This window comes from Photinus pyralis, unplaced genomic scaffold (assembly GCF_008802855.1).
Source record: "Photinus pyralis isolate 1611_PpyrPB1 unplaced genomic scaffold, Ppyr1.3 Ppyr1.4_LG10, whole genome shotgun sequence".
NCBI lineage: Eukaryota > Metazoa > Arthropoda > Insecta > Coleoptera > Lampyridae > Photinus > Photinus pyralis.
This window is the reverse complement of record NW_022170250.1, coordinates 15,379,070-15,389,383: the sequence shown is the minus strand read 5'-3', so window position 1 is coordinate 15,389,383 and position 10,314 is coordinate 15,379,070. Positions and strand designations below refer to the sequence as shown.

General features: G+C 40.5%; 2 protein-coding genes across 6 annotated transcripts; one reads left to right on the top strand and one right to left on the bottom strand.

Moving 5' to 3' along the window:
• The first annotated feature begins 70 nt into the window (after positions 1-70).
• LOC116161862 (DNA polymerase beta-like) lies at positions 71-5,137 on the top strand. 5 transcript variants are annotated; one of them, XM_031475336.1, is made up of 7 exons: positions 71-427; positions 543-600; positions 809-3,052; positions 3,099-3,298; positions 3,972-4,255; positions 4,304-4,463; positions 4,757-5,137. In XM_031475336.1, the coding sequence occupies exons 3-7, from the start codon at positions 2,986-2,988 to the stop codon at positions 5,036-5,038; spliced, it is 993 nt and encodes a 330-aa protein (XP_031331196.1). In that variant the 5' UTR covers positions 71-427; positions 543-600; positions 809-2,985; the 3' UTR covers positions 5,039-5,137. The 5 variants fall into 5 exon arrangements, with proteins under 5 accessions (XP_031331196.1, XP_031331194.1, XP_031331195.1 ...); XM_031475334.1 differs by having other exon boundaries at positions 543-695; XM_031475335.1 differs by having other exon boundaries at positions 543-1,162; positions 1,215-3,052.
• Positions 5,138-8,856: 3,719 nt separating this feature from the next.
• On the bottom strand, positions 8,857-10,197 carry LOC116161865 (rhythmically expressed gene 5 protein; the record flags this gene model as incomplete). Its single annotated transcript, XM_031475343.1, is given in 3 exon segments — positions 8,857-9,518; positions 9,578-9,749; positions 9,806-10,197. Coding segments are annotated over 3 exon segments (738 nt in total). The 3' UTR covers positions 8,857-9,060.
• Positions 10,198-10,314: the final 117 nt, after the last annotated feature.

The window sequence follows — 10,314 nt, the reverse complement described above, 5'->3', positions numbered from 1 at the left end:
ATAGTAGTTGCTCTCTAAAATCATACTTCAGTATTTGACCATGCACCAGGTGGACATGAAATCGGTATGGTGTACTGTCTTCTGAATTAGTTTGTATCCATATCACGAGTTGCGCATTTAACAGCGTAGGCCCTAAAAGGGATCCCTGGGGCACCCCGCTTTAAATCGACCACTGTAGATCTTCTAATCAAGACTTACCCATATGAAATATATAGTGTAGCGAATATTCTAGAAATCCCGATAGTCATCGGTGATAAGAAACCAGAACGGATGTGACGCATTCTTTCCGGGAAATATGACGTGTTTGTTCGAGAAGATTCGGGAGTGTTCGAGAACTTTCGAGAAAGATGGGCGTTTGCTATATAAGCAAATTAAATTGTGCTTCAGGGAGTTCTAACAGCGTTGCCGAAGTGTTATGTTATAAATTGTGAGTGAGATTTACTGTTATAAATTAATTAATTGTAAATAAATAAATCGCGTAATTAAATTTACATTCGCAATAGACTCCGCTCTGCACTATCTTAGGTTGACTTATTTTTAAGGGTTCCACTCCAGCGGCAGAACTTCCAAGGGGGGTCTCGCACCACATCTGCGACGAAAGTGAGTTCTCTTGGAAAAGGGCTTCACTGGAGCAGCGGGACCTAGTTCTGTTGAAACGGAGGGGGGCTCAATCCCTCGCTATTGATTTCCAAGGCGTAAGAGGTCAGGTGGAGGACTCTCTTTATTGTAAGAGAGACCGCCAACTGAACCATACGATTTATGTCGATAGACGAATCGAGTCTTATCTAATGACTGATATCTGTTTCAGGGATTTCGTAGCTCTAAGACTTCTGCTGAAACGTGACATATGGGGACAGCGAGCAGGTACCTACTTGAGTTCTGAACCTGGTTGCGAAGGAAAGGGGGTAGGCACAATGGGTCTTAGGTGGGCCTAAGTGCTGCTGAATAGAATAGAAAGCATGAACTATTGCAAACAAATCCGCCATTTTGTTTAATTACTCCACGGGGGTGCGAGTAACAGTTTGCAATCAGTACGAGTGACGGTGCGCCACTTACAACCCCACAATCTTCTCAATATCCCATCGAGATTGAGCACAAGATTGTGTTTTGTATTTTGTGTAGCGAATTTTCTAGAGCGATATCAGAGCGCCGTCAAGTTGAGGTATTAGTCACCAGCGATAAGAAAAAAAGCGGATGTGACACGTTCTTTCCAGGAAGTATGACTCTCGAAGCTTTTCGTTTGCTATATAAGCAAAATGAATTATGTTTAATGGAAGTTGCAATATCGATGCCGAAGTGATAAATTGTGAAACTGGCGCTCGTGTCGTAAATTTCAGTACAAGTGATAAATGATAAGTAACTCATGGTGAAACGCGAGTTAGTGCCAATGCGTCCGCTAGTCCGGTGTGTACAGTTCGGTTTAACCCCTTCGCAGACCTACCTACCCTGTATGCAAGAAATTCTCAGATTCTGGATAAGTGCTACTTTCTCAAAACTCGAACATCGAAAAGGCCGCGATCACAACCCCTTTTGGGCCATCATCTGAGTTCCCGATGATGACGTTTGGATCCAGGAATGCGACGCAAACTTTCCAATGCTTTATCAATCAAGATTCTCAAGGATCCACCATTTGCTTATCTCGACGACGTCCTAGTAGCCTTGTCTGATATATGGAGCCACTCACAGGGCTCAAGTGGAGGAAGTACTCCAACGATTTGAACAACACGACCTCACAATTAACGTGGCTAAATGTGAGTGTGGTGTTTTTGGCAATGTACATCTCAAGCGAAGGTGCGACACCCGAATATTCTTTGCATATCTTGCATCAGGAGAATATAATGTGCGAGGCATTCATGTTCTTAATACACGGCATATCGTTTAACAAACGAAATGAAAAATACCATTCCGAAATACATTGTTAATTAGCCGGACGTTCTCCAGTCCAGAAGGTATCTAAGGTCCTGGATACGGTAACCTTAAACTAAAGCTGTATTTTACAATGAATGAAGTACTACTTTTATACCTAAAAACAGTGACACTGTTGTAAAATGACAGCATTGTATTTAAGTTAATGGTTAGAGAAGGACGGCTAATGTATTTCCAGCAGTGACTCTATATTGACCAACGGGACTATGCTTGCGCTTGAATCTTGATATACACTACACAATATCGTACTAAATGGAATTTTTTCTGTGGCGACATCTATCTAAACGAAGTTTGGCAGATGAGATCTGTAAACTGTATATGTCATTTTTTTAAATTATAAGTGCATAATTGACGACCTATAATAAAAACGATTTTTAATTCATAATAAGTGTCTAACGAACTATTTGAAAGACAATTTTGTATTGTAATTGATACGTGATTGTGACAAAACGTATATTCCCCGTACATCCAGAATGTTCAATACCGAAAATAAGGAAAATATTAATAGCCTGTTCACAGTATATTCTTTTCTGAATATCCTTGGAATACATGCGAGACGAACGTATATATTCATAGAAAATTCTACGGATCTAGCAAGTCCAATAATATCCAATGTTATCTGGATATATTTTGAAATTACCGTACTTAAAGGCGAGGCCGAGTTCATGAATCTTTCTAAAACGTTGCCAGGTTAATTTTATTTCCGTGTTGTTACAGTGTGAAGTTGGCGCGGGGTTAGCAGAGTAGATGATGGTGGTTACTGCGGACGATGTGCAGAAGAACCGTAGCGGATAATGGGAAGATTATATAATGACTTTATATCTATGATCTGAATTTCCATAGAAATGATTTGTGTCAGTTCTACAAAGATATTGATATATAAAGGTACATTCATTACTTATTTTGAGGTTGTGGGTGACCTGTCTAGTTATCGCTTTGATGTAAGATACGCCACTGGAGTACGTGACCGCCATCTATTATCCAATGTGATCAACGTATGTAACAAATTATGAGGTTAAGTATTTAAAAAACGTAAACAGACTTGGAATTTCTTTAAAAATGAGTAAAAGGAAGAATCCTTCCGACGAAAGCAACCCAAATCACGAATTTTGCGAATTTTTATCAGGTAATTGCCTTGTAACCGCGAATTGTCTAAAATCAGCCTCTTGCAGAGCTTGCCGAATACGAGAAGAACGTCAACCGGAACATTTACAAGTACAGTGCCTATCGGAAAGCCGCCAGTGCCCTTTCGTCACATCCAATACGAATAACATCAGGAAAAGAGGCCCGAGCCTTACACGGTGTCGGTGATAAAATCGCGAAGAAAATCGACGAGTTCCTACAAACTGGAAAATTGCAAAAATTAGAGAATGTAAATAAGCCACAATAGTACGCCCCCCCCCACGAACTTATAAATTAAGATGGACCGCTGATCAAACAGTTGCATAGAGGTAAAAACGGCCTAAAGTCACTAAATATAGAAAGTACCGCAATCCATTGGGCTCGTGTGTTAGAGAGAGAACGCATTTTTATAAAACATGACAGTACTATGAAGTTAAGTTATAAAAAATTGCAGCTATTCAGATTTTATTTGTCAATTTTTTTAAGTTGGCAGTAAATTTGCCCAAAAATGGCGGATGATTGCGGTACTTTCTATATTTAATGACTTTAAAATGGCCCTAGCATGGGCGCCACCATGATGTGCACATTTTAGTTATTTTCTAGGGGAATTTTCCTAGTGCTCAAGTTTTGAGACTATTGCGGCCTTGGAAAATGACATGTGTCACAGTAATTTATTTAGAAAACGTGAGGTTAATGTTGGGTTAATGCTTGTTAATTAGTTGATTTGAATTTCGCGCCAAATGAGTGCACATCATGGCGGCCCCCAAGGATGCTATATATATATATATATATATATATATATATAATATAGCATCCTTGAGCGGCCCCCATGTAGGTGTCATTTGTTAATTCAGCATTAGCAGTCCATCTTAATTTATAAGTTCGTGCCCCCCCCCCCCCCACCCTTAACGTATTTTTCCTAGATCCATAATGACGCCTCGAGTGTAGCCATCAATCTACTAACTCGCGTCTCCGGAATCGGGCCGGCCAAAGCGAGACAGCTGGTCGACGACGGCATAGCGACCCTAGATGACCTAAAGAAGAACGTCGATAAACTGAACCACCACCAGACGATCGGACTGAAACACTTCGAGGACTTCGAGAGGAAAATTCCCCGTTCCGAAATTGAATCGATCGAGAAGATTTTACGAGAGGAAATTTGCAAGTCGGACGCCGAGTATAAGATAACAATTTGCGGAAGTTACAGGTGCGCGCCGACTCGGGCTCGTTAGATGTGTAAAGATCGCAATTGCAGACGCGGTAAGTCGGAGAGCGGCGACATTGATACGTTGATTACGCATCCGTCGTTTACGAGTAAAAGTTCTAAAAGCGATCTGCTAGAGGGCGTCGTGCGAACGCTGGAGAAGTGCGGGCTGATTACCGAACGGCTTTCTCTCGGGAACACTAAATTTATGGTAAGTTGAGTTGCCGACGGAAGCGCGATAGAGAGAGAGCTTGCCTCTAACATTATACCATAATAATACTTTTAGTATAAAAACAGTCACGTCAATCATCGCAGGTACCCGTCCACTGTAAAACTGGTCGCCTGTGACATAAGCGTTGCAGTGGGCGGCGACCTGCGACTGTTTTTATACTAGACAACCTAATGAAGTATGATGGCGTCTTAGTTTTCCCCTCTCTCTCACCTGCAGTATCCGCTCTTAGCACGTTGACGTGCGCTTTCGTGACAGGTTGAAACATGTTTTAGGGCGCATGCAAACTCGAAAACCTTCCGACGAGACGTCTCGACATTCGTCTGACTCCGTGCGATCAGTACTACTGCAGCGTGCTTTACTTTACCGGCTCCGACATGTTTAATAAGGACATGCGGGCGCACGCGCTCGAGGCCGGATTTACGTTGAACGAGTACACGCTGCGACCGGTTGGTACGACCGGTGTTCCGGGGGAGCCTCTGGAGATTAATTCCGAGGAGGACATTTTCGATTTCATCGGGTATCCGTATAAGACGCCAGACGAACGCAGTAAATAATGCGGAGTCTTTTCGGGAAAAATTGTCTTTCTTTTTCTATGTATTATACTTTTAGTGTTAGAGGGAAATAAAAACAAAGCGGCCGTCTTTAAAGTCTCAGTTAAGTTTTCAGATTCTAGAAGAATCATATAATAAAAGTCAAGGTACATGGTGTGACTCATCCTGTCTTTGTGAAAACTGCATAAATTCACGGAAGGGTTACTGTTAGCATAACCAGGCACCTGGGATGGGTATCTGGACCCTTGTTCGGAAAATATTGCGGACATTTCAGACATTCCTGATAATCACGGAGCAGAAGGCAAAGGTGCTAGCAAAATCAAAGAAATAGCAGTTGTCCTTTCAGGGGAGGAGACTCATAGAAATGAGGGAAATCTAATGGAACTAGTACTGTGCTAAAAGTTTGAATGGTAGAGCAACAGTGGAACTTCGCCTATAGATTAGTTTACTTTTACATATGTGTAAATAAAGATATTGTTATTAAAATTTGTTTATATATTCAAGAATAATCATTTTTAGAACGATTCATGAACTCGGTCTCGCCTTTCAGTGCGCTAAACATGATGCGCAAATTTTTCAGTGCAATTATGTAATTAATGCGCAATTAAATACGAATAGCAGTGCTTGCCATAATATACTAATAGACGCTTATGTAATTGTTGTTATTCCCGAAATTGTTTTTTTTTACATAGCTTTGAGGTTATATTTACCTTGTTTGGTATTATGTGGTCCGGTTAATTAGTTGCACATTTTTTAATTCTTAAAAAAATGCGCTAAAAATAGTAGGTAAGTAAAGTTCAGGATCTCTTTAATTATGTATCGTTTTAGGCGTTCCCGAACTTTCGCGCGACCGAGTAAATTTGTTTCGGATTATCATTGGCCTATATGATGTCGTTGCAGTGCGTTTGTATTATGATCATAAAGTACAATCGGTGCAATCGCCTTAGAAATGCATTATCCAAACATGCGCAAAACGCAACTTATTTATGGAGCAATTTAGTCGAAATTTGTATGGTAATCCCTTTAACATAAAAGCAAACAAAATGCATGCGCCAGAAATCGTACTTTGCCTGCGCAATACGTAACTCGTATTTATGGAGCAAATTGAACGAACTTTTTATGGTAGATTGTACGACAGTTTACTCATTTCAAGAATATGCGAATATTTGCATGGCACATACAGGGGCCATGTTTTAAGCAGAAGTAGAACGTTACCATCAGAAATCGTTTTTAAGTTAGGAAATTAAAAGATCTTCGACGATGTGTTACTTTGACGGGCGTGCGTTATATTTACAGTGCTAAATATTTTAAAATATTCCAGTTTAACAATGTGCTTTAAAGAACTAATAGGGCGAGGCGAGGCGGCGAAGCCGCCGGAGCCGAGCGTATGTCTTATGAAAATCTAATAAAAAATTAGTGAGTGCAGATGTTTGCCAGGGATTTGATGTTCCTATTACCTACAAATCGCATTGAATTTTATTTATTTACTTATTATTATATAGGCAATATTACCAAAAAAACGAAGATACCTCTTATAAATTTGAAAACTTAGAATTTCCCATATAATTTGTAATGTTCCTAGGGGTCTATCAAGCCGACACTGAAATCGTTGACTTACCCTATACTTACCGTAACTCTGGCAAAAAATCTACAAGCAGAGCCACCTACCTTTCAAGTCGAAACGAGGGACGTTTCGCGGCACTTTTGAATTTGGATGGCAGTCGGCTCGATATGGGTGGCGCGAATGGACTCCTACGTTGTGTAATCTGTTCTTTTATGGGACGTGAGACATAATCGGGAAGGGAATTAAATAAAAGACAGAATTTTTTTGCGTAAGAAAGGACAAGAACAAATAAATATATTAACGCACACAACAAGACCATGTCAGGGAAACCTTCTACGGGACGAAAACCCTGGCATAGGCGACACAAATACATGAAATAAATCACGTACAGCAATAAAATGCAAGAGAAAAAAAATAAAACATCTCAAATTGTGTGAGAAAAATCAGATAATTAAATCAAATGCAATTAAACAAGTTCATAAAAACAAAATACACAAGACATCATAAATGCAGTGGAAAACATGATAAATCAATTCAGTACAAAATACCTGCACGATCAATTGAGATAACACAACTCGTCAAATAATAAATGGCATATGTACATAGGAAACATGTAAATGGTGTGGCTCAACTCCTTAACTCCTACTTAACATAATTTAATTTAACACGAAAAGTATACGTGAGAATGCCAATGGCCAATGGTAAGCACTTATGTGAAAATCGATTATCACTCAAGCAGAACATATTTTAAATAGAGGAAATGTTAATGAGAGGGCCCCCACTCGCATTGCTAAGATGCTAAGAACTGCAATCCGCATGAGACGAGTAGGCAACAGATACAGCGAACGATCAAACTGTATTAGAGGTACTTCCCTCACGGAATAGTTACGGGTCAATCGAACAGAGCAACATCGTGCTGATAATCAATTCCTCGTAAATACAGAAGTAACTACTTAATTAAACAAAATAATGGCATAATCATCGGTACAGTATAACAAACACGATTCATCTAACGGTACTCAAAACAAAGGCATGGAGTACGCCATGATTCAGATATCGTAGTTTATGCAAAATCAGCAAAATGTGACAAGAAATTCAATGATTAATGGTAAGTACAAGAAAGAATAAAATGGTTACTATCTGTAATTACATCTTTAAAACACCACCACCAAAATAATCAAGAATAAAAAAAACCGGGAACGCGTGATGCCTTCCGTCGACCTCGTCGCCATCTTCTTCATTCTCCCCTAGCTTCGTTACGAAAATCCCCTAGTGTTCGGCATCTGCGCAAAACGGTCGATTGGTTATATACAGAGCATATCATATTTTTGTTTCGGATGTAGAGGTGTGTGACCTAACCATAAGGGTGGATTATCACAAATTATAGCTTTACTACGAGATGAAGTCGGTGCAAAAGTTTGGTGAACATTTGAGATCCCTAATTGACGTTTTTGGTGCCTCAAACGTTGACATTAGCTAATAAAATCGCGTTAATTTTTAAATAATCGCAAATTGAATGTAATTTGACGCAAATAGTCCATCATAAAATATCGAACACGATTATGTGCAGATACGGAGACGACGATTTGTATCAAAATTTTCAAAAAAATACACTATCATATATATATATATATATATATATATATATATATATATATCGCGTCGATATTTGAGATCTGATCGAAAAAGTACGATTTGTTTTGGATTCTACGCACCAAAATTAGTGAGAAAAAGTGTTTTCCCGAGAAATTTTGGAGCAGTCGATTTTTGGTAAAAAGGAAGGTAATACACTGCCTTTTTTGAGGCCGTAGAAAAAAATTGTCTGAGATCGACCGGGAAAAAACATTTTCTTATAGAGTTTGGCACGTAGAATCCATAATTTCAAACAGTTCCAAGATTGGACTACTAGATCACAAATTACAGCCCTTTGAACTTTATATATATAATATGGAACACTTAATTTTGCGAACCTATGATTATAAAGACTTTTTGGCTTCTTTTCATCAGCACTATATGTGGACAAGATTTAAACACGCTGTAGATTAAGCTGTAAATGCCCTAGGCGCGGAACCGCTTTGAGTAACATATTTGGGGGTATCATTTTTCCACGTGCGACAGAACACGTCACGGTAAACGATCTCGGATTGCTATGCCTCGCCGACTTGCATTTGTTTATAATCGCAACAGGAAGTGCACATCGATCCATCCGCAAGGTCATGTCTTTGCCAACGTCGTTCATTGAACCCAAGTGCGCCACTAGACATAATAGTTTTATTACAAAAAAAAAAAACATAAATAAAATTCCAGTTTATAAATACTTAGATCTAAAAGCAGGCACACTTAAATAACCATAATTCACAATAAATAGGTTAGTGATATCACAAAATCAGGACGAGTTCGACTTCTTATAAAGGAGGGAAGCTCGCCCACAATGGCACAGTCGATATTACTTTGAGATCGCTCAGAGCGAAGGGAGGAGGATTTGGGAGAGCTTGTGGTGCTTTAGGTCTTCGTCTTGGGGCGCCTTGCGGTACGTGTCGTCCACGGGCGTTCCGTCGAGGCGTACGCGCACCACCATGGGTCCGGACAGTGGGGTGTTCGGGCTGAAGTTGTCTATGTCGTCGTTGAGGGCGGTGGAGTGGAGGATGTCCTCGAAGGGCAGCGCGTTTTTCGCGGGCTGTCTGATTTTGTATTCGGGCGTTCCCGTTTTGATGACGTACTGCGATTTGGGCGTCTCGTACTTGAAATCGGCGGGCGGCGGGACGCGCACGACGTTGTCTATTTTAGCGGACGCCAGTCCCTGACTTCCCAGCTCGTCGCCGAAGGAGAGGTCGAGATTGTTCTCGAAGTTCGGCGCGGCGGTCGTCGTCTGAACTTTCGGCTTGTTTGCGCGATGACCTTCCATGATTGAATTCCAAACTGTAATCAATTATGATGTTAATTACCGTGACCCAGATAGCCGGTCGAAGGCTACTCACTTATACTACTGGCGCCTCTTTGGTACGGATCCATAGTGTCCAGACTATCCTCGGGCATCGATTTCAGTTTGGCCAACCCGTATTTCAGCAGGTCCTGACTACAATCTGCCGCTTCCGAAAATTCGCAGAATTCCTCCACTTGATACGCAAACATCGAGTAGAGATAGGACAACTGTTAAAATCGGGAAATTAGGGACGCCCTCGATTTTCAGTTCCGCAATTGCTTACCTTTTCTGCCTTGCTGAGTAACTCCCACATCGGTATCGCCGATGCCGATACGTAACTAGCACTAGCACTTAAAATTAGCAACAACGAGAACATACTTGAACCGTTCATTTTTTCGCGTTTAGTACAACTTGCACAAGCAACAGTAATCTAATGTTCGACTCTCGTGTTTTCATAAGCTTTATACGAGATTTCTACTGACGTCACGATCCGCATTCCATCGCTCGCTGATTTTGGGGAATCCGCGATTCATCTCTTCTTACGTCTATGATCTTTTCGATTAATTTATTATTTTATGGGACTGCCGACTTTTTTCGACGAATTCCTCCAGAGTCTTTTGGACCCCAATCGGCGATGACTCACGCGGACCGATTCCAAGTTCCTGTAACGCTCGACTTTTTTTTGGGTAAAAGTCGCACGTGTACCACACGACTTTACCTTATATGGCATGAATTCGTAAACAAATTCGAAATGTCACCGGCCAAACATCAACATTAGTATAAACTTTTAAA